Raw genomic sequence first — 24,619 nt, 5'->3', positions numbered from 1 at the left:
TCACTGTACTGTAGTCACTGTACTGTAGTCACTGTAGTGAAGTCACTGTCCTGTAGTCACTGTACTGTAGTCACTGTACTGTAGTCACTGTACTGCAGTCACTGTACTGTAGTCACTGTACTGCAGTCACTGTACTGTAGTCACTGTCCTGTAGTCACTGTACTGTAGTCACTGTACTGTAGTCACTGTACTGCAGTCACTGTCCTGTAGTCCCTGTACTGCAGTCACTGTATTGCAGTCACTGTACTGCAGTCACTGTACTGCAGTCACTGTCCTGTAGTCCCTGTACTGCAGTCACTGTACTGCAGTCACTGTATTGCAGTCACTGTCCTGTAGTCACTGTCCTGTAGTCACTGTCGTGCAGTCACTGTCCTGTAGTCACTGTACTGTAGTCACTGTACTGCAGACACTGTACTGCAGTCACTGTGCTGCAGTCACTGTCCTGTAGTCACTGTCCTGTAGTCACTGTCGTGCAGTCACTGTCCTGTAGTCACTATAGTGCAATCACTGGACTATCGCTAGACTCCCGAATCTCACAGCCTCCTAGAATGGTCCCCCACTGTTGACCACACTGGAGAAGTGGCTGGGGCCAGGCACATCTCTTCACCCAGAAAACTCACCCGTCCTCTGGGGAGGAGAAGCAGCTCACTCTCAGCCTGGCTCCCTCTGATGCCATGCAAGTGTTTTGAGTGGGCTTTGTATCTATTCTGACATCCATTTTTTGGCTTTTTTTCTTTGCATTTAAATGATTTAATTATTTACTTGTGATTATAGTATTACTTATCTTTAATTCTGAATTTCTGATAATTATTTGATAGTTTTGCAGAATATTATCATTTTGGATTTTTTTCTAAACACTGTCTCTAAATAAATCTATTTTATCGACGTTTGAACACTTAAACCATTTTTAACCAGTGATTAATAGGCTGATGGAGATCTCCTTTTCAGAACTTTCCCCCTAACCAGCTCTCCTTGGGGCCTGAAACCCTGCCATCGAGACAGGAGCCAGAGTGGCTTCCCGAAGGAATTACAGAAATTGCCACAAGCTTTGACTCCGTGTATGAAGGTAGAATGCTGAGCAGGGTCCTTCAGGGAAGGTGGCACTGGGGTGGTGTCACTGTGGGAAGGGGAGGTGGGACTGTAAAGGCTCAGGATTCCCCATGGATTAGGGCAGAGGAAGGCCGAGAAAGGTCAAGTTCTCTTTACTTCTCAGCTTTCCCGAGGGTCTGCCTGGGACTGCACACATCAGTTCCAATTTTTCATATAAATATACATATGCACACGTCACCCCCAACATGTGTGGGGTCCTCGAGCCTCTCTGGAAAGTTCAGTCCCTGTAATGGCAAAGACGTGAGGTCCCCCGCGTGCCATGAAGATGCCCCCAGAGCCACAGAGACAGGTGGGCTCAAAGCGCCCATGGAGCCTCGGCCCTGTGGGAAGATTCTCAGAAGGGGGAGGACTTGAGCAGGCCCGGCTCCAGATCCCAGGGCCGGACGCATATATCCGTGCGGCTGGGGCTTTGCCCAGAGTGTCGCAGGCAAGGCCGGCACGCCCTGTGGTGGCCTCCAGGCCTCGGCACTGGTGCAGCTGTGGGACCTTCTGGCTGGGAGGCCCGCACCTTCACTTCCATCCCATCGAATCAGTATTGGCGACCGCGGGGTTCATTCTGAACTGCTAGGACATGACCCATCTCAGCCTCCAAACAGAAACTCTGCCCAGATTATCTCATAAAGCTTTTCTGCTTCTTTCCTCCCAAGTCGCAGGAAGAGTTAAGCAAAGACCAAAAAGCACTTACTTTTCTTATCTGTCGTGTTGTGCACGGTCACCGTGGGGACCCCAGGACCTGCATTGGGCAGAGAAACAAAAAGGGGGTCGTGAGTTTCGTGGAGAACAAAAGAGAACCAAGCCTTCGTTACAACGTGCTCACCGGGGGTTCTGGGGCGCCTAGCTCCGCGGAAGAGTCAGCAGCCACGGACGATGGCAGGGGCTGGGCCCTGGGTGTTAAAGGCACGTCTTCCTAACTTTGTGTCCACGTCAATTACAATGAACCCAATGAAAATTGTGTGTGTTTTAGATTATTATAACGACATAAGACATCTATACCCTTATAACCTCATTCTGACTGTCCAGACACAATTCCACGTTGTCTTTACGGAGTTCTGGTCAATCACTGCAGACTCAGTCCTAAGTCACCTTTCAAAGCTGCCTTGCTGGCCCCTCCTGGAGGAAGCCATGACCTCCACTGGTCTCCTGTAATGCTTGGTAAAAACTTACTAGTGTAACGGCATAATTTTGCAAATGTTCACCTGCGTTTCAGTTTTCCCTGATGACGTAGCTTGCAGCTTCCAGCTCCAAGGCTGTCCTGAAGCTGCAGCCCTGGGGTGAGAAGGGGGCCTGGCCAGCTGTGGGTCAAGTCTGTAGATCAACTTCGTTATTCTCTTTAGCAAAAGGAGGGTCCAGAAAGAGAAAAAGGCTTTGTAAGTTATTTTTCAGCTATTTTGAAGGTGTATTAAGAGGCAGGTGTGGGTTTTTCTAACTTCATCTCTGCCCCTTCTCTGCACTCCTTCTGTTCGGCCGGGGCGGGCCTTCCCACGGGATGTGACGGACACCAAGCGTGTTCCCACCGGGCCTACTGTTCTCTCTGCCCAAAGTCTCCATCCCCAGACACTGGCGCAGCTTGTCTTTGTCTTCATTAAGTCTCTGCTCACACGCCTCCTCCCACCACTTACTGGAAGAGACCCCTACACGACCACCGGCCCAGCTTCCACCTGCCCCTGATGCCTGCTCTTCACAGGGCACCACCCGTACCTAAGGGCAGGACCCTCTAGTATGCATTTTCAGTATCTGTTCATTGGCCCTTGCAACTGCCCTAGAACGCAGGCTCTAGAATTTTATGAACAAATTCTGGAAGTCTGTCTTTCCTGCCATTAGTTCCAGCATCTAGAACACCGTTTGGAACATAGTGGGGGCTCGATTACATATCCGTGGAGCGAATGCTGGATGAATGATCACAGAACACACAGGACGGAGCAGGGGAGGCTGCGCCTTCAGCCCTGGTGCACTTGGGAGAAAGCAGACAGACAGGAAGTGAAGGCTGGCGGAGGGCACGTGTGCAGAGCAAGATGGATGTGTTCTGGGAGCTGTGGGCCCTGGGGCTGCTTCTCCTCTGCCTCAGGCTGGGGTCTCTGGGACGCTATGAACTCCCGGGAATGGCTGCATCTTAGCTGGGGATACGTACTATTTGGGCAGCTTCCCGGGGATCATCATCAGAACTTCCTGCCCACTTCCAAGGGGCCACATGACAAGTGGTTGAGTTGAGAGCCAGGGTACCTGCCATGGATCTCACCACAGTGAGGCTCAGAGCGCCCCCCACAGAGGACATCCTAGTTCAGCATCCCGAGAGAATGTGGCAGAAAAGCAGTGCAGTCTGAGGTACCATGGAAAGGCAAGATGGGCTGGTCCAGCCCGGGAGCACCCCCCGGCCTGGCTGAGCTGAGAGACAGACTGTGGTCGCAGCAGCCGTGGACCTGAAGCCTGTCCACTACCTGGGACTGGGCCCAGACACTATCCAGTGCACATCCGAAGTCCGGGAGGTCCGAGGCCTTGTCTCCCCAACCATGTGACCCTTCCCCATTCACCCATAGATAGGATTGCCCAAACAGAACGCAGCTTAGCCAGTTATATTTGAATTTCAGACAGACAATATATATTTTTCAGTATAAATATGTCCCATGCAGTATTGAGACTTACTACTAAAAATCCATTTGTTGTTTACCTGAAATTTAGTGTTACTGGGTATTTGCTAAACCTGGCACCCTTGACCCAGGGACGGGGAGGGGCGAGCAGTGATGTGAGACTCTGTGCATTTAACCTAAAGGGACAGCACTCACTGAAGGGGATCTAGGCATTGGCTGTGGGTTTAAATTATTGAGTCAAACTAAGTTTTCTGGCTCGAAGACCCATTTCCCCATGGGGCACTCATGTGGAAGAACAGATCAGTTACTGAGAAATAAAGAACCTGCATCTCTTTTCTCTGCACATTTCAGGGTGAGTAAATTTGCAAACAGAGCACATCCTCCATTCTTATTAATAATGTAAAAGATTATTATTTATTCAGTGCCTACTATGTAAAAGGCACTCTGCTAGGTGTATATATGAATAATTTCTAATCCTCACACCAGCTCTACAAAGCAGGTGCTTCTAACCATATTTTACAGATGAGAAAACACAGGTTTCAAGAGCTTTATGTTTTTTGTCTCAGCCATACAATAAGAAAGCTGCTGAGCCTGGATTAGTCCCTTCTTATTTTTAAATCCATAAACTTGATATATGTTTCTAAAAAAATTCAAAAACTACAAAAAGGAATAAAGTGACAAGTAAAAGACCCTTCTCACCCCACTTTCCAGAAGAAACCTCAATGTTTCTAAAATGTCCTAAAATGTTTCTCTGCATATAAGTGGTCAAATTTACACATAAGCAATTATTTAAACATACAAATAAAAAATATAAAAAACCTTTCATGTAAATATGCAGCTTTATCAGACCTTAAGGTTATACCATATTGCCTTACTTTTTAAAAATAAAACATCATTCACAGATTTTTGAGGTCACCTGTGTGCCCTGCCCTAATCTCAGTCTGCTTTCTTTCCAGAGGTAACTGTTATCTTGGAGTTAGTATTTATTATTTCTCTGCATATTTAAAAGATATTTTTGCCACATGGTATGTGTTCACAATAACATATATGCCACACACAGTATAATATAGCATGCCTCAGAGTAACATCTTTTATATTGTCTTAATATCCAGTCTGACAATAGCAAGAGAATGAAGCCAAATGCCCAGAGGATGAGTAAACACAGCCACCATGGAGAACAACTGAGCAACGGCTGTGAAACCAGAAGATCCCTGACACCACCAGACAGTCCCATCCCTGGACCACATCTCAGAGCGAGCCCGGCACACAGACACAAGGAGGCACGCACGCAGTAGGTCGTTCTCAGCAGCAGCTATTATGTCTGAGCCACAAGCGCCGAGCTGGCCACGGGCAGGGGAGGGGATGACTTAAATGCAGTCTGTTCACCCAGCGGAAGATCGCAGAGCACGTGAAATGAGTAGACAGACACCTATCAACATGGGCCAGTGTGAAAAATACCACATTGCGTGAAAACAACAAGTTGAAGGATGGTAAACACTGTAATATACAATGATGTAAAAAACTTTCACAAGCTGTAAACCTTTGTTTTTAGCAGATGTATAGTATTCCATTACATGGGTATACCGTATCTCTTTGGTCCACTCCCTACTGATGGATATTTAGGCTGCTTCCTTTTGTTTTCCATTGCCATAAACACTGTTGCAGAAGTCCCTCTAACATACATCTTCACACACAGGGAAGACTGTGTTGGTTAAGCTAGTTACTGGCATTGCAATTGCTGTATTATAAAGGTTTTATAGCTGGTTTTCACTAAATAAGCTTGTGGTTTCAAACACAAACCCCCCAAGTCTCAATGCTTTAAAACAATGAAAGTTTATTCCTTGCTATTGTTACATCCTGGTAACCGGTCAGCTGTGATCGTGCTGGTCCTCCTCCAGGATCTGGGCTGAAAGGGTAGCCTTCATCTGGAACGTACTGTGCTCGTGGCCAAAGGAAATGAGAAGGGAGCTGCAGAAACGCAGCGGCTCCTGAAACACCCTGGGCCATAGTTCATGTCCACTCTGGTGCCTTTGCCAATGGGGCTGGAAAACCTCTCGGGGCGGGGGGGGGGGCGCAGGTCACGCATGAGGGGAGGGTGGTTCCAGAGGGCAGACAGGGGACAAGGGCATTAGCGCCCCAGGCAGAGACCCTGGACTCCAGTGAACACTGTCTCCTGGCCCTCTAACTAAGGGTGGATGCGGGACTATGGTATAACTTAAAAAAATGTGTTGTCTTTTTTACCACTCTAATGGGCAAGTATCGTATCTTGGTATTGCTTTAAGTTACCTTTTTCGACTTTTGAGTGGAGTTGGACAACGTTCCGTGTTTGACATCTGCATTTCGTGTGTGTGTGATTGCAAACTTCCCTTTCCCATGCACCGTCCACTTAAATCGCATTGTTGCTTGTTCTTATCTTATTTAGGAATGAGATCTTTACCATGCTGCTGCAGACTTTTCTCCTGTGTTCTTTCTAATTTGTGCCTCAAAAAGTGTAAGTACCAAGGGTAGCAAGTGTCATGCTGAATTTTACTTTCAAAAAACATAATCGCTCCTGCGTGCACACGCGCACGCGCGCACACACACACACACACACACACACACAGAGGAATCCTTGGGCTGGGGATATGAGTCATCCCAGAGCCTGTTCTGAATCTGGGAATCAGTGCCCTGAACAAAATGTTTGCTGAATGGATTAACAGCTCGTGAGCGATGACTTCCCAAGCATATACTTGGCCACCATGTGTCAAGGCAGCAAAGTTAAATTCAGCTAAAGAAGGATCCCCTAAGACCATTCCCATGTCCTGTGTTTTACAGTTCAGGTCATTGTTTCCCTGCTGATACTTAGCACCCACCCCACTTTTCTCTAACCACCAAGGGTAGCTGTCTCCACTTCTAGGATCTGAATTATGTGTGGTTTTCTTTTTGAGAGCCACATCACAACTGTGCCATATTCCCTGTTATTTTAATACAGAATATTCTTTAGAATAGCCAAACAGAGACAATACAAATAGAAACTATATTTAAAGAGGACACAAAAGTTAAAAAGCAGCCCCCGTGTATAACTTAAATCGATTGATTATAACCTAAACCCATCCAGTTATCCAGACCCTCCTCTGGGAGCTGGGCCCCCTGGGTCCACAGCCATCGTGGTCCAGAGCGGGGTTCTCCCCCTCAAACTGCCATCACACGAGTTCCTCTGGCCCAGGTGGCCTCGACCCACTGCTCTGTGTGAATTTTAAGATCACCCATCATTGTGAGATTTCTATGTTTGGGCTCCTGAAAATTGGCAGATAATTTAGGAAAACACCAAAATCTAAACAAACTTTCTTATAAGAAATGAAGAAAAAGCAGGAGATTCCCAATTCAGAGTAAAATATTTGGGCTTTGTGATACTTTGACCAGACCTGGGTTACTGTCACCCAGGATTTCTGTAAGAAGAGAAGAAACATGCTAAACACAGGGGCAGCACACATATGATTTCAGGGAGCTTGTGAGACTTAAAGGGGGCCCTCCAAACTTGTTGTAAACAATTAAGGATACTTTTACTAATGAGACTTTGGAAGGGCTTCACCACCCAAGTTTTAAATTGGTTTTCTTTACTTTTCTTCCTCTTCCTCCAAACGATCTCACGTGCATCTAGCCAACAACTAACTGATTAAACGCGTTGTTCTGAACAGTAGGAAGCTTCTATCCTTTTGTCACTGCTGCCTGTAAGTCACTCCCTCCCCATCATCTGGGCACAGACTATCATGGCCCAGATCTGGGAAATCATGCTTTTTGTTTGCTAGATGGTCAGAACCTGACAGCACTCTGCTTAATGGCTATTCTTCTGACAACTCCTATTCATAGTTTCTTCTTACTTTGCATGTAATTCAATTCAACAAATATGCATTGAGATTCTACCATGTGCAGGGCACAGTGCCAGGTCCAGGGAACACAGGCAGAAGCAGACCAAGTATTTGCCATCAGGGAGCTCAGAGTCTAGTATAGGAAGACAGCCACGCACAAAAGCAGGCTTTGATGACTGTCACCAGAAGAAGGTGTACCGTTGTGAGATCTGCACACTGACTCGGGACTAAGGATGAAGTCTGGAGCCCTGCTCTCGTTCCAGCCCTGCCACCAGCTGCTTTGTGGTTCCGGCCAAGCGACTTTTCTTCTCTGGGTCCCAAATGTGGACTATAGGGTGGCTAAGGTCTATTCTTAGCAAGAGGAACAGAGGTTGCAGCGAAAACGATGACACCACTCAGAGTTCCTATTATGTGCCAGACGCGATGCTGGATGCCAGAGTCGCTGCCTCACTTCACCAGCTCCCAGAGACAGGGGTAGCCTACCCCCAGGGATGAGGATGCTGTGATCGGAGCCTCCCCCTGAGACGCAGCATGGACCTCAGGCAGGAGAGATGCTCTACCCCTGTGCCCCGAAGGAGGCGCAGGATGAAAGTGAGGGTGGAGAAGCAGGACAGCTTTTCTCTTCCTTCTCAGCATCCCTTCCAGTGTCTGCATGTTTTCGGCTAGTCTTAGAATACAGGATATGCTTTCAAATAAGAGCATATAACTCTATGGCACCGTAAATGCCTCTGTCAATAGGTCCTGTATTAAGCACCTGATTCTCTACGTGCTCGCCTATGGACACACTCATGCACACGCTCCTAGATTCGCATGAGCAGGCACATATGGACACATACATGTAGACATAAAAATATTTATTATGATTCTCTTTGCCCCCTCCTAATATTTCTTTTTTTTTTTTTTTGCGGTACGCAGGCCTCTCACTGTTGTGGCCTCTCCCGTTGCGGAGCACAGGCTCCGGACGTGCAGGCTCAGCGGCCATGGCTCTACATGATGAAAAACCTGTTCTTAGTCAATGTGCCACCTGCACCATCACAGCCCTAACACACATGTTCCTTCGTCCCCAGGGCTCCTGGCTGAGCGGTGTGGGCCACAGTCTTCAGAATGGTCCCACGTTTTGTGAGATGTTGAGGATCTGCACAGCCCACCACGTGCGTCAGGCACGAGGCGGCACCTCTGTTCTCCAGATGCAGCCCGGAGCCTCTGACAGCCCTTCCCCGGGCTGTCCTGACTTTGCCGTTTCCACCCCACTCCCGAAGGCACTGAGCTGCTGCCCCGCAGCTTTCGACTTACTGTCTCTGTCTCATCCCCGCAACTGGGTTATTACGCATCTGGGGCAGGACAAGGCTGTGAGCACCCTGCAGAGCATCCCCCAGAAAGCGGCTTTACTAAGCCAAACACACTTCTCTGTTACCCGTAGGCTCTCAGTACAACTGATTTTTATTTCCTTTGAGAAGACTTTTCTTATGACCTAAACTTTGCCCCCCATTTCTGTAATCTGCAGTACGAGGTGACGGGACGGGACTGGAGCTTTTCCTGGGAGCCTCTCAAGGCAGCCGTTTCCACACGGGGCGTCCCAGTAAGTTTTCTTTTGAAGAAGCGGCTCCGTGACTCAAAATGCGCTGGAGAACGTCTGGATTAGAGGATCTCTCCACCCGCTTCTGCCCTAACATCCTATGAATCTAAAGACATTCCTGACACCCTCTAGCTATAGAAGTCAGTCCTCAGTTCTCTGAATTACTTAATAATTGTTTCACTGCTTTCATTATACCGACTGCCGTCTTGTATTATCGTCCTCATGAATATGTATCATCTCAGCCAACTAAACCCCAGGGCCCCGAGGGCAAGGATGGTGTAGCACGGCCCGCTGGGCCCCCAGAGTCTCCTGCACATGGAGGACCCTGAGTAAAGGTTTTAAAAAATAAATGAACAAATTCAGAAAGTGTAACAACTGGGGGATCGTAGGGCGTGTGTAAATATAAAAGTTTTACTTTCTTTGCGTTGGGATGGAAATGGTGGAAACAGAAGTGAAAAAAAAAACCCAACACAGATGTTAGAACTTGAGAAAGCACTGCTCCAGAAGACTTCACCAGTGGGAAGAAAAGGGCAAGAAATGAGCAATGACACTCTCACAAGTACAGTAAGTTTTGTGTGTGGGTGTGTGTACCCCTGTATGTGTCTACATGCATGTATGTGACGTGTGTACATGTGTGTGCATGTGAATGCGTGTGCATGAGAGTGTGTGCATGTCACTGTGAGTGTGTGTGTACTCTGTCCACAGATGTGTTCACACCAGGGCAGGGCTCCTCATTAAAACTCATCTTTTAAAATTTTTCTGTTGTTAAAATAAAATCCCTTCCCCCAAGTTCCTCATTTTTTATCATGTCACTGAGCAATCTGGAATACGTTAAACAAAATGAGTGACACCTAACACCACAATGAAATATTTTATAACACCTACGTGAATGCCCTGTGAAGAGGTAGAAATGTACTTTGAACAGCCACGCGAGTGACACTTTTAATTAATTTCCTCTTGCTGTAGCAGCCGTGCTGTTAGAGTGACAGAAGACATTTCTCTCTTACACACCAGTCTCCTAACTGAGCACTGCTTTTATCTGAAGGCCCAGACACCAGGTGGGCTGGGAAAGGGTGAGATGGAGTCTGTGTGCTCAGAGGGGAGCACTTCCGGAAGAGGGAGATGGAAACAAGTCAGCCCAGCACATGATCTCCCTCAGCTGGGGCTCCTTCCTAAGAGAGGTGCATCTTCGGAGTCAAGCTTCAAGGCCAGACACCCTTCTGAGAGGCCCTGGAGGTGCAGAAACGAAACTCACAGTGATTAACTAGAAGTGGGGCCCGGAGGGCAGGCCCGGCTGGCTTCGGTGCACCCGGAGTAAAGGGAAGGCTTGGAAGATTTTGGGGGTCTCAAGGTGCCCCTCAAGGGCCCCCCCAACGGCTGGGACGCAAACAGCTTTCAAGTCACTGCCACCTCCAGGGGTAGCTCTCTCAACACCACAGTGTCAACAGGCATATTGGATGAACGTTGTATTTACCATTTTTCATTGATTCTAAGACACCATCAATTGCAAGATGAACTGCTTGGTTTCGTAAGATTTTACAGAGATTGTAAGATCCATCCTGACTTCAGAAAAATTCAAAATGGGGGAAGTATACCTTGGAAGCAAGGATACGGTATTTCACATACTCTCTCCCAGCTCCAGCTGTACTGGCATCACCTGGAGGACCTGGACCAGCAGCAGCTGGTGGGCTCTACCTCAGAGTTTCTGATTCCCGCGTGCGTGACGGGTCTGAGAATTTGCAGGTGTAATGAATCCGCGCCCCACGCTTTCAGAACAGCTGCTCTAAGGCAATAATTTAAAGCAAGTTCCTGTTCAGTGATATTGTGATTTATCATAAGAAATAGATATTTATCTCTGTCCACAGTTCCTGGCACATAGCTCCTAAAACCCTTGTAATTTCCTGTATTAGGGCAATAAGGCATCTTCTGTAATATCCAGTTTTTGTTCTGGGTTCCTAAAATAGTTTCAGAGCCAAAAAAAAGGGAGATGGGTCTTTTGATATTCATAACAACAAGCCCCTTTCAATCACACCTGGATTTATATTACTGAGGCGACTTCTGGGAAACCCCAAAGGATGGAGACTGTTTGCAGGAAAACCAACACGATTAGAGGCTCTGAAGTTTCAGCCCCACTCGCAACCTCTCTGGAGAAAGGGGCTGGAGGCTGAGCCCAATCACCAATGACCAATGATCTAACCAACCACGCCTGCGTACTGAAGCCGCCCCAAAGCCCCGAAAGGATGGGGTTCGGAGAGCTCCCAGGCTGGTGAACAGGTGGAGGTGCTGGTGGTGAGGGGAGGGTACCACGCCCAGAGAGAGCAGGGCAGCCCCGTGCGCATTCCCACGTGCCTTGTCCTGTGCATCACTTCCATCTGGCTGTTCCTCTCTACAATAAACTGGTCATCTAGTAAGCAAACTGTGTGTCTGAATTCTCTAGCAAAGAACTGCTCTAGCAAATTAATTAAACCCAAGGAGGGGGGTCTTGGGAAGCTCCAATTTATAGCCATTCGGTCAGAAGCGCAGGTGACAGCCTGAACTTGCAACTGGCACCTTAGGTATGCCCTTAGCATGTGGGGTCTGATGCTAACTGCAGACCTGATGTCAGAACTGAATTGACTTTGTAGGACATCCAGCTGATGTCCCAGAATTGCTTGGTGGGGGAAAACCCCACACATCTGGGGACCGGAAGTGTCAGAAGTGGAGCGTCCCTGTGAGCACGGTTAAGAGCAGAGCTGCCACCAGGAGGAACGTTTTCCTTTACGGTTGCCTTCAGTCAGGTGGGCTTTTAGGTAGCTGAGGAAGGGTTTGGGGGGATATGTCGTGGGGACTGTGTCACCTTAACAAGGTCCCACCAATCCAGTGGCTTAGAAATGACAGACGTGTATTGTCTCAGAGATCTGGGGGCTGGAAGTCTGAGATCAAGGTGTCGGCAGGGCCTGTAGGGGAGCATCCTTCCTTGTCCTGTGGTGGCTGCCAACCGCTGGGGCTCCCTGGTCTGCAGACTCATCCTTCTGAGTTCTGCCTCCATTGTCACAAGGCATCTTCTGCCTCATGTGTGTCTCTTTTCCTCTTCTTATAAGGGCACCAGTCATATTGGATTAAGAGCCTGCCCTGCTACAGAAGGACCTCATCTTAATTAATTACATATGCAATGATCCTATTCCCAAATAAAGTCTCATTCTGAAGGACAGGGGGTTGGGACTTTACCATATTTGTTGGGGGGAAACAACTGAACCCACAACAGGGACCTAGAGGCGGATCCTAGTTTGTCAGGAGAGCCACCCATGGTACCTGCTGACCCTGTTTGTATAAGTCCTTGGCACCCTCCCTTCCCCAAGGACACTCTCCTATATGTCTCACCTAGGTCAAATTTCAAGACACCCCCGGGCCAACCAAATACAGCACAGAAGCAGGTCACTGTCAGAACAACTCTCCCTGGGCGGCTGTTTCTGCACCGGAATCCGGGGCACGTCCCCTCAGAATCTCAGGCTGTAGATCATACCAGAGAAAAAAGCGGGCACTATCCAGGTTCCAGGCCCACAAATGATGATCATTTGTGCAATGAATAAACTTTACTTCTTAGCCCTGGACATCATGATCCCACAGTAGCAGTGTAGACAGGGGTTAGTTAAGAGCACAGACTCAAGTCTTGTCTGAGCTCTCCCACTTACAGACATGCAAGCCTGGTTTCTGAAGGTCCAGACCCCAGCCGAGATCTTCAACATCTACTTTGGCTAGTTTTGAAGGCCACCACTGACTGTTTCTTATACCCAGAAAGTAAATAAAAATTCTTTTTCCACAGATATGTTCAGTAATAAACTTGGGTCATTTTAGCCTAATTTTTGCTCAGATTGGAAACTTAATAGCCATTATTAACTGACCACTATGGAAATTTATGCTGCCAGCCGTCAGAAGCAAGAGGTGAAATTTCCCCTCACTGCAAGGAATAGGTGAGAAGGATGGAAGGCCCCACCTCTGAGGTACAAGGTCAGAGCTAAGGGGACAACAGCAACAACATCACCAACCACACCACCATCATCAACATCAACATCAACATCATCATCGTCAACAGCGAAGACAATACCACCATCATCATGATCAACACCATCAACCACCACCTCCACCATCATCAACATCAACATCAACATCATCATCGTCAGCAGCGAAGACAATACCACCATCATCATGATCAACACCATCAACCACCACCACCACCACCATCATCAACATCAACATCAACATCATCATCGTCAGCAGCAAAGACAATACCACCACCATCATGATCAACACCATCAACATCCACCACCACCATCATCACATCATTAACATCAACATCAACATCATCATCGTCAGCAGCGAAGACAATACCACCATCATCATGATCAACACCATCAACCACCACCATCAACATCAATGTCATCAACATCATCGTCATCAACAGCGAAGACAATACCACCATCATCATGATCAACACCATCAACAACCACCACCACCACCATCATCAACATCAACATCAACATCATCATCGTCAACAGCGAAGACAATACCACCATCATCATGATCAACACCATCAACCACCTCCACCACCACCATCATCAACATCAATGTCATCAACATCATCATCGTCAACAGCGAAGACAATACCACCACCATCATGATCAACACCATCAACCACCACTACCACCACCATCATCAACATCAATGTCATCAACATCATCATCGTCAACAGCGAAGACAATACCACCACCATCATGATCAACACCAGCAATATCAACCACACCACCACCACCATCATCAACATCAACGTCATCATCGTCAACAGCGAAGACAATACCACCACCATCATGATCAACACCATCAACCACACCACCACCTCCACCATCAACATCAACATCATCATCATCATCGTCAGCAGCAAAGACAATACCACCACCATCATGATCAACACCATCAACTACCACACCACCACCACCATCAACATCAACATGAACATCATCATCATCAACAGCGAAGGCAATACCACCACCATCATGATCAACACCATCAACCACCACCACCACCTCCACCACCACCATCATCAACATCAACATCATCATCATCATCAACAGCAAAGACAATACCACCATCATCATGATCAACACCATCAACCACCACACCACCACCACCATCATCAACATCAACATCAACATCATCATCATCAACAGCGAAGGCAATACCACCATCATCATGATCAACACCATCAACCACCACCTCCACCTCCACCATCAACATCAACATCATCATCATCATCGTCAGCAGCAAAGACAATACCACCACCATCATGATCAACACCAGCAATATCAACCACACCACCACCACCATCATCAACATCAACATCAACATCATCATCGTCAGCAGCAAAGACAATACCACCACCATCATGATCAACACCATCAACCACCACCACCACCATCATCAACATCAACATCAACATCATCATCGTCAGCAGCAAAGACAATACCACCATCATCATGATCAACACCATCAACTACCACACCACCACCACCATCATCAACATCAACATCAACATCATCATCATCAACAGCGAAGGCAATACCACCACCATCATGATCAACACCATCAACATCAACCACCACCACCTCCACCACCACCATCATCAACATCAACATCATCATCGTCAGCAGCAAAGACAATACCACCACCATCATGATCAACACCATCAACCACCACACCACCACCACCATCATCAACATCAACATCATCATCGTCAGCAGCAAAGACAATACCACCACCATCATGATCAACACCATCAACCACCACCACCACCATCATCAACATCAACATCAACATCATCATCGTCAGCAGCAAAGACAATACCACCATCATCATGATCAACACCATCAACCACCTCCACCACCACCATCATCAACATCAACATCATCATCGTCAGCAGCAAAGACAATACCACCATCATCATGATCAACACCATCAACCACCACCACCACCACCACCATCATCAACATCAACATCATCATCGTCATCGTCAACAGCAAAGACAATACCACCACCATCATGATCAACACCATCAACCACCTCCACCACCACCATCATCAACATCAACATCAACATCATCATCGTCAACAGCGAAGACAATACCACCATCATCATGATCAACACCATCAACCACCACCACCACCATCATCAACATCAACATCAACATCATCATCGTCAACAGCGAAGACAATACCACCACCATCATGATCAACACCATCAACCACCTCCACCACCACCATCATCAACATCAACATCAACATCATCATCGTCAACAGCGAAGACAATACCACCATCATCATGATCAACACCATCAACCACCTCCACCACCACCATCATCAACATCAACATCATCATCATCATCGTCAGCAGCAAAGACAATACCACCACCATCATGATCAACACCATCAACCACCTCCACCACCACCACCATCATCATCATCAACATCAACATCATCATCGTCAACAGCGAAGACAATACCACCACCATCATGATCAACACCATCAACCACCACCACCACCATCATCAACATCAACATCATCATCGTCATCGTCAACAGCAAAGGCAATACCACCATCATCATGATCAACACCAGCAACCACCTCCACCACCACCATCATCATCACACCGTCACTATCTTCATCACCGTCACCATCGACATCATCAACGACAACAATAGTTGCCGTAAGTGCTCTCTACATAATAAATAATTTACACATGATCATTACCGTCTGAATCTGTTTGGGCTGTCGCAATACATCACCGTAGACTGGTGGCTTACAAAGAACAGAAATTTCCTTCTCACAGTTCTGGAGGCTGGAGGTCCAAGTGCCTTCTCCCTGTGTCCTCACAGGGCGGAAGGAGTGAAGAGCTCTCAGGGCTCCCTTTTATAAGGGCGCTGATTCCAATCATGAGGGCTCCATTCCCCCTGACCTAAGTACCTCCCAAAGACTTCACCTCCTAATACCATCACCTTGGGGGTTAAGATTTCAATATATGAATTTGCGGGGGGGGGGAATATAAATATTTGATCTATAGCAATAACCTTACAAGGCAGGTACTATTATTATCCCAATTTTATAGATGAAGCAGCCGAGGCACCTCCTCTTGCTTCCTTCTCCTTGATGAAGGACCATCTGCCTTTTTTCTGCTTCCCATCTTTACCAGTGACCAAACACTCCCTTTCTGGGCATCTACGGCACTTACAGTGTTTCCCAATTTGCCACATCCTGCCCTTTATTTTTCCCCGTTGGTTGGATGTGTTTGTCTCCTTGATGTAAGTTCCAGAGCACAGAGATCTGTAGCTTCGTGCTCTGACAGGTTCCTGCCCCTCACGAGGGTGGGGTAGCCTGTCTCTAGCAGAGGTGCTTGGCAATGTCAGCTCACTCTCTCTCTCCCCATGCTCCTCCGCCCCCGTGGCCAGCTGTTAATTCTGCAGACTTCGGGTTACTTGAGGGCAGCCTTTCTCTGTCTTCCTCACGTTTGCATACCCAGCATTCAGCCCCACGTCTGGCACTTAGCGGGCATCAAAGGACTCTTTGCATTGGACGGATCAGTCCTCTGTGGCCCCACTGGGTGGTCTGACATATTCAGACAAGATGGTATGATTTACACACGTCGGAGGAGACACCAGGCACGGGAAATTACCAGTAACTCTGACCCCACCGCAGCTCTAGGAAGAGGCACAGATTCGCAGGGCTGCAGTGCCCTCTTGTGTCTGGGGCTTCTCCGGGGCTCAGTACACTTAGGTCTGGGGAGGAGATTTTGGTGGAGAGCAATCGGCGAAGAAGTTAGCTTTTCCCAGCGCACCAGAGGGGCAGATGTGGTGTCACAGGCACCTGGACCATGCAGGACACTGATGACAGACCAGTTTTGGTCCTGGCTCTGCCCTAACGAGCCGTGGGCCCGGGGCAAGGCGCACGCGGTGCCCGAATATTCTCATCTGTCAAACGGATGGTGGCTTTGCTGGTGGGAAGGGAGAGGGGGAACTGCTGATGTACAGAGCAGCATCCAGGCTCTAAATCCATGCATTTTTGTCAGCGAGAGCCTCCAGGAGCCTCTAACTTCCCCAAGGTCGAGGACAGTGCCTCATCCCAACGTGAACCGTTGGCTCTGGCCAGGTCTGGAGCTCAGAGCTAGAGAATTCCTCTGGCTCCCCCACCGCAGCACACAGCTCTGACCCCAGGACGTGACATTTCTGTCAAGTGCCCTCCTGTAGGCATGAGCCCCGCGGGCAGGAACCCTCCTGTGTTCTTCGTCTCCCTTGTAGCTCCTCCTAACTGAGCCACATGGACAAGTGAGGCGGAGGTCGGAACCCGTCTTAGGGAATTTCGGGGGAGGTGAGGGTGCAATGACTCTCCTGAGGGGTAAACCAGGCAGGGCTTTGCTTCTCCAGTGAGATGGATTGCATTCTACTTTGCAAAGCCTCCTAATAAATTATTTCACATGCATTTAATTTGTGATAAAGAACAGACATATGTGTTCATATTTTTTTGTAAAGAAATGTCCAAATCTCCTGCTAGCAGCTAACTTTACACAGTAAAGATCCCTGATGCCCTGGAGCTGAGAAGGCAGAGGTCAGCTCCCTGAAGGCAGGAGCCCGAGAGGGGACTTGATGTGGGTCCGAACATGCAGTTTAATGATCTGGGGTGACAAGAGGCTCCCAGCTCTCTACGATCCTTCCTTCCCTGAAAAGGAAAACTGACAAAACTAATAAAATGCACCCACTCATACTAAGTGGGAAAAGTCTAAACTGATATTGTGAGAAGTCTCATTTCAAGAGATTTTTTTTTTTAAAAAAGAAAGAATGCTTTGCAACTTTCTAAGCAATTGCTACAGGCTGAAGTGAAAATATAAATCAAACAGAGATTAGCACAGAAACACAGAGGAGATGTTCAGAAGCAGTTTTCTTACACAGAATCAACATCCCTTCAGCAGCCTTTTCTTGTTGTTTCGTTCTTTCAAGAAAGATTTTTTTTCTTTTGCAATTTCTGCTCAGCTCTGCCTACATTCTCAGTAACTCTAAATCAGGGGCGCCTGGATTTCAGAGGTTTTATTCTATACCATCAAGGCATTTATGTCAACCAGTGACTGAAGAAAGCTTCAAAGTATCCACAGAGACCGCTCTGAGTCTCAGGACCTGGTTCCTGACTGTGATGTGACAGCGTTTGATCCGGAAGCATCAGGAGCGTTCTCTTTAGTGGGTATCACGGATTACTCTCATTTTGTCCTGTCGTGTCCTGTTCTTTCTGGGTGGAGAGTCCTGTGGTCCTTTCTATAAGGTGAGAGTGAGGGTGGGGACGGCAGCTTCTGAGCGGGGGGGATGACGCCCGCTCACTCGGGAAGACGCGGGAGCACGTGGAAGGCGAGAGGCACCAGTGAGTCAGGGGCAGGAACCGTGGAGGGAAAGGTCATCCTGTCATCCTCATACAGCAGCTGGAGCAAACGCCCAGTCCACCCACCCAAAGGACAGCGAAGCTGCTTACAAATGCAGAGCCTCTCACCCGAGACATGAACAGGGCACTGGGCCTCCCGGGCTCCCTGGGCTGGGGGTGAAGATGCCCATGGCTCTCACGGTGCTGCACGGTGTGCACCTGCCTTCAAAACATTCACGTACGCGTTGTGCACATACACGTGAGCAGCGACCTCACACGGGCAGCATGAAAACAAAGCGTGATGAAGCGTGAGTGTAAAATCACATAACTGGCTTCTCAAACTGGCACAGAGAATTTCAGAGTTGATGGGAAATGAAAACCAATCTAGACTAGGGGTTTCTCGCTCCGTCTCTGTCTCTTATTTTTGTCTGAGAAACGACATGCTCGAGGTAAAACAAGATTATTTTTTACGTTTTGGAGCATCTCAAAGTTTCTGCTGGGACTGTGAGGTTTGGGCGTTGGCTTAATGAATGGGCTGAACACGCACAAAAGTGTTCCACGCGGGCTCTGGACGTCGGCGTGCTTGTGGTCACCTGCCCAGACCTAACGGGGGTGAAGCTGCACTTCACTGGCTCAGGGAGATGCTGCTTAAATGTAAACACTACCTAGAAAACAACCCATTTCATAGACAAGGAAGCGGAGGCTCAGCAAGGCTGGAGGCCAGGGCTGTGGAAGCGTCGGGGCTGGAGCTGTCACTCATGCACGCGGTCCTGGCTGTACCGCTGCGACCACAAGGAGAACCGAGAGGAAAAGAGCATACCTCCACTTGCACACCTGGCTGTTCTTTCCCTGTAAGTCACGCACCTGCTGAGGCCACCTCATAGCTGGCTCCCTGTCACCCTAACCGTGGCTTCCTCATTTCTGAGCAGCAGAACCCTGTTTAAAATAAAACGTAGCGCTGAACTCCCACGTGTACTGTGTTAGTATAAACTCACTTTCTCCATTTAAAACGTATTGTACTTCATAACTTCTCGATATAAAGTCAGTCTATAAAAACCAGACTAAATGAATGGGCGAGTAGAGTTACAGCAGAAGTTTTATTCCAGTCTCAACACCCAATTTATTTTTCTATTTTCATTTGCACAGTAGGAGACATACAAACACTGCCCGCAGTCAGGTGACTGCAGATGGATCAGGGTTTCTCACGGTGGCCTGGCCATCTCAGGAGACCTGCCCCCGTGCACGTGAGGCTTCCTCACTAGATATACGCAGCTACATACCGGAAACCTGCGTGATATCTATCTTGAAATGCTGTTTGCTAAATCATTACAGATTCTGTTTGTTAAGTGAGCTACGCGACAGTGAATGTCAGAGCAAATGTTCATCTACAGGTTGAAATCTAGATCCCTGCACAGGGCATGGAGGCTTTGGGTGATGCGGGCCCTCCCTGTCTGCCTCAGCACACCCCACTTTCCATGCTATTTCCCCATCTTACATCACATTTCCACGAACCTGTGAGTCTGTGTCACGCTTCTGATTCTTAGCTGGACTCTTCCCTTTGTTCAGAATGCTCTGCTGCTTCTCATGGCAAACCTCCTTCTCTTCAAGAAGCCACCCTGTTGGTGAAGCTTCCCCACCAGACAAACTCTTCTAGGCACGTGCTCACAAAATCATGGTGACATTATTCACAATTACCTTCCATGGCAATGTTTACACATACCTGTTCCCCTCGGTCTATCTTTCCAAATGAACTTCCCACTACTCTCCTCAACTCCTCCATCCCCCGCAGCGGACAGGCCGCACTCACTGGCCCTGTTCTGCTCTTCCCTCTTCTTGGAATTAGACTCACTTAGTCTCTGGGAGGGGACCCTCTTAGTGAGGGCGTCATGGGTGAGCTGGCAGGAGAGGAAGCAGGACCAGGGCAGGGGATGAGTGGGCCGTCAGATTTGAGAAGCAGCCAATGTCTATTTCCAAGACAGAAAAGAGAGAAAGAAAAAGGGTTTCAAGGCATAGCAGGAAGAGGTTTTTTTTAAAGAATTGTCAAGAACATTTAATAACTGCTCAGGAAATATTTAGAGGGCTGGCTGGTGTGAATCAGAGCACCTACAGGAAAGATAGAGCTGTGACAGCTTAGAAGATCTGGAAGGACGCGTGAGGTGAAGACAGGACCAAGAACAGGGACATGGATGTGGGAAGGTTCCAAACAGTTTTAAAACTCGGACCACAAATGGGACGTGCTCTGGGGTCGGGGTAGAGAGTAGTGGGGGATGCTTCTGGAAGGGTGAGTCCTAGATGCCACCTAAGGAGCGGAGACTGTACCTGAAAGGGCTGGGGAGGGCTCCGGGCAGGACAGAGGAAGCCTCATGCCTGCCAGCTACACGCCGGCACTTGACGTCTGCCTCTATGAGGATTAAATCATGAGCTGATGCGGCCGCTGACCTTCAACATCCCCTGAAAGGGGCTCAGGGTGGAGATCAGGAATGAGGCGCTCTGTGCTCTGGGAAAAACTGGCGGAACAGGTCTTCAGATAGTTGGATATTCTGAGGAGATTTTATGAGCCCAATTCTTGCATTTCCTCGTATCTAGAAAAGCACTAAAATCCTTCATGGTGACATCTGCTCCTCGTGACCAGAAGCCACCTTCCACCAAAGTGTGTGCTTGATTGCACGTTCCCCCTTCACCAAAATCACATCTATACTGACCTCCGCCCACTTCTCTGGAGCAGCTTCTCAGAGCTATCTGAGAGCCTATCTCATGGGCTACAGTCCTCATTTTGGCCCCAATAAATCTTGACTCACAACTCTCACGTTGCGCTTTTTTTCAGTCGCCATGCCCACTGGAGTGCAGTGTGTAGAATCACTAACTAACCACAGGAAACTCACTCGAGTTCCCATCCACCAGTGCTAATGCCCTCGGTGAAATGTCAGCCTGGCCCAAGGTCGTGAGAGTGAGGGGGTTGCTGTCATGGCTGTTGAGCCCGTGGTGCTCTTGGACCAGCCCCCAGTGTGCCCAGAACCCAGTCCCTTTCCTGCCAATATCTCCCATCGCTTTTCCTACCATATAGCTTATGGCAAATATACTGAGTGTTTAAGTAAATTGCATATAAATGTGAATGATAAGTAGATATTTACGGATGTGAGTGTCTGAATTATTGGTGAGAAGACTGAGGACCCCAATGAGAATGTGACTCAGAAGATGAGGATGCTGATTTGATGTCCAGGGCCGTGTAATAGTTGAAAGTAGGGCTGGACAACTACAAAACAGTTCTGAGGCACACAGGCTGCTGAGAGTTGTCTTAGAAAGTGAAGTGTCAATATGCCATGATTTAAAATTTATGACCTTTTAAAACTGAGGTATATGTAACCGTTTCTCTGGAAGATGGGTTGGATGGAGGCATACAGACACCCGTCTGGATCAAAGAGCCCAGGGGAGACATTTCAGATTTTCTCCCTAAACTATAACTGTGAGATTCCAGTATAATTACATTCATAAAGCACATATATTGATTATTGCAACATGGACATATTTTATGTGGTCGGCGTTCAACATATCCCACCAGAATGCATCAGAGAAGACAAGGGGTCTTGGGTGGAGGGGGTCATATAGGCAATGTCTTCTCTTGTCTTTAGAAAACGTTAAACATTTTTACAGAATAGGACTTTGTCATTTGCTAATAGCCGTGTGCTTGAGGAAGGGGGGCAGCGTTTGCTATCTAGATGCTGGGTGACTATTATACCTCAGTTCTTTGACTTTGCCAGCACAGTTTATTTAAAACAATTTTTGTATAATGTAAAAACAGATTTTACAGCAGTTTCAAACTTACAGTAGAGTTGCAAGTATAATACCAAGAACTTGTTTCCCCTGAAGCATTTGAGGGTGAGTTACCGCCCTGATGCCCTGGGGGTTGTGCATTTCCTACAAACAAGGCCTCTCCTACAAACCCACAACAGCACCATCAAACTCAGGAAATCAACACTGATGCACGACTATGGCCTAATCCTCAGACCCCTTTTGGGTCTGGCCAGTTGTCCCAGTAACGTCTTTTATAGCAAAGGTGGCAGTTCTGAAGCACAGCGCTGCATTCGGGAGACCGGGGACCACACCTCCCACCCTGTCCCAGGCCAGCACCACACAGGGACTCACTCTGTTCTTTGCTTTCCACGCTGGCGACTTTCCTCTCCAACACCCAGAAACTCGATATTCTTTCTGACCTGATCCACCCCCCAGACGTAAACCATTTGCCATCACCCTGCCGCCACCTCCCCCCCTGCGGGGGCTCCCACTCCCCACAGCGGGCCGCCCTTTTGGGTCCATGCCCTCCTTACACTTCCCAGGCTCCGACTTCCCACGAGCAGGGGTTCCCTGCATGGACGCCTCCTCACTCTGCCCAGGTCCTGACACCCCACCCAGGGCTCCCTTGTCACCTGGCTGAGGTGTAGTCACCCATGACTCCTCTGTGCAGAAGCCTGCTTTATCCTACCCCAGCCAAAGGCTTCAGGACTGAACTGGTCACCAAGGGAAGGGAAGGGGGAGGGGGGAAAGAAGGAGAGGAGAGGGAAGGAAGGGAAGAGGATAGGAGGGAGGAGAGGGGAGGGGAGGGTAAGGGAGGGAAGGGAGAGGGAAGGGGCGGGAAGGAAGGAGGAGAAACAGAATAGGATGAGAAAAGATGAGGAAGAGATGGTTTAACATTTCAACACCCAGTGGATATCTTAAAGTGTATACACGTGTATCTGTAAGAGGGTAGATTTCAGCGCGGCTTTTACATTCTCTCTCTCCATAATACTGATTAAAGATAGTATATATTACCATTATAAGTGGAAACAAGTAATAAAAACTTAAAACCCTCGTCAACATAGCTTAACATATATACTAAAAGATTATGTCTAATGATAGATGTTATTCTGTGTGCACGGATTCTTTTTTATTTTTGGCGGTAGGCAGGCCTCTCACTGCTGTGGCCTCTCCTGTTGCGTAGCACAGGCTCCCGTCACGCAGGCTCAGCAGCCATGACTCACGGGCCCAGCCGCTCCGCGGCATGTGGGATCTTCCCGGACTGGGGCACGAACCTGTGTCCCCTTCATCGGCAGGCGGACTCTCAACCACTGCGCCACCAGGGAAGCCCTGCACGGATTCTTATATTCATGTCCATTTTGTCTCACTACCTATGGACGGACAGCTACAAAGTATAAAATAGATGGCTTTAAAAAATGTGTTTAGGGTGCAGTATTATCACTCAACAACTGTCTAACACCATCTAATACCTTCTTCTAGGAAAAAAAATTAATGGAAGCAAAAGCAGATATAACATTTAGGCAGAGGTCGCTGCCCATTTTTCTTTGAATGTGACTATTTCAAGTACACGATTCTACTTTATCTCCATTAAGGGAAAAAAGCTGCTGACTTATTTGGCCCCATGTTTCCTGAAGATAGTACTTTGTAAGGAGTTTCTCTCCTTTTTCTAATTCATTTTTCAAATTTTGGCTTTTTCGTTGTTGTTGGATAACTTTGAAGAAGACAGCTACTGCCCCACGTTTGATTTATAACCCCAATCATATTGCTCTTCTCTTATTTTTCACACCGGGGGAGCCCCAAGAAGCATCTGGGAATTGGGAGAGAATGAACACCTCCCCTTGTGAATTTCTCTTAGCCCATAGTAACTACCCAGTGCCACTTCCGTGATGAGACAATTGGGAAGATAATAAGGAAACTGGTCCAGAGAGTCAGAATTTCAAAGAAAATTTGTCACCATGCTAATAATTTCAGGGCATATGTTTTAAATGTATAGTATTGACCAAGAAAATACGTCTACTTTAATTTCTAGAAGGGAAGGAGACTGGTATAGCAGACAGACTTTTTCTAAAGCTCAACCAACACTTACTTAATCCTCTTCCCAACAATTACTAGAGATAAGCCATAATGGAAAAGAATATATTAAAAAAAAGAATGTACATATATACAGATATGTATAGCTGAGTTACTTTGCTGTACAGCAGAAATTAACACAACATTGTAAATCAACTATACTCCAATAAAAAAGTAAATTAAAAAACCACAATTACTAGAGACCTTTTCCA

At 47.7% G+C, this 24,619-nt stretch overlaps 1 protein-coding gene across 5 annotated transcripts in view; it reads right to left on the bottom strand.

The window, feature by feature from the left end:
* Window positions 1-24,619, bottom strand: part of DPP6 (dipeptidyl peptidase like 6) — a gene marked incomplete at both ends in the record, with an annotated part of 1,078,039 nt that overhangs the window by 45,677 nt on the left and 1,007,743 nt on the right. For all 5 annotated transcript variants that reach the window (XM_082632824.1, XM_082632826.1, XM_082632823.1 and 2 more), the window contains one exon: window positions 1,796-1,843. In XM_082632824.1, coding sequence (XP_082488950.1) covers window positions 1,796-1,843 — 48 coding nt within the window. The remainder of the gene's footprint in view (window positions 1-1,795; window positions 1,844-24,619) is intronic.

Source organism: Mesoplodon mirus, assembly GCF_964341445.2.
Source record: "Mesoplodon mirus genome assembly, chromosome: 9".
NCBI lineage: Eukaryota > Metazoa > Chordata > Mammalia > Artiodactyla > Ziphiidae > Mesoplodon > Mesoplodon mirus.
The sequence above is the reverse complement of the archived record's forward strand: the minus strand, read 5'-3'. Positions and strand labels throughout refer to the sequence as shown.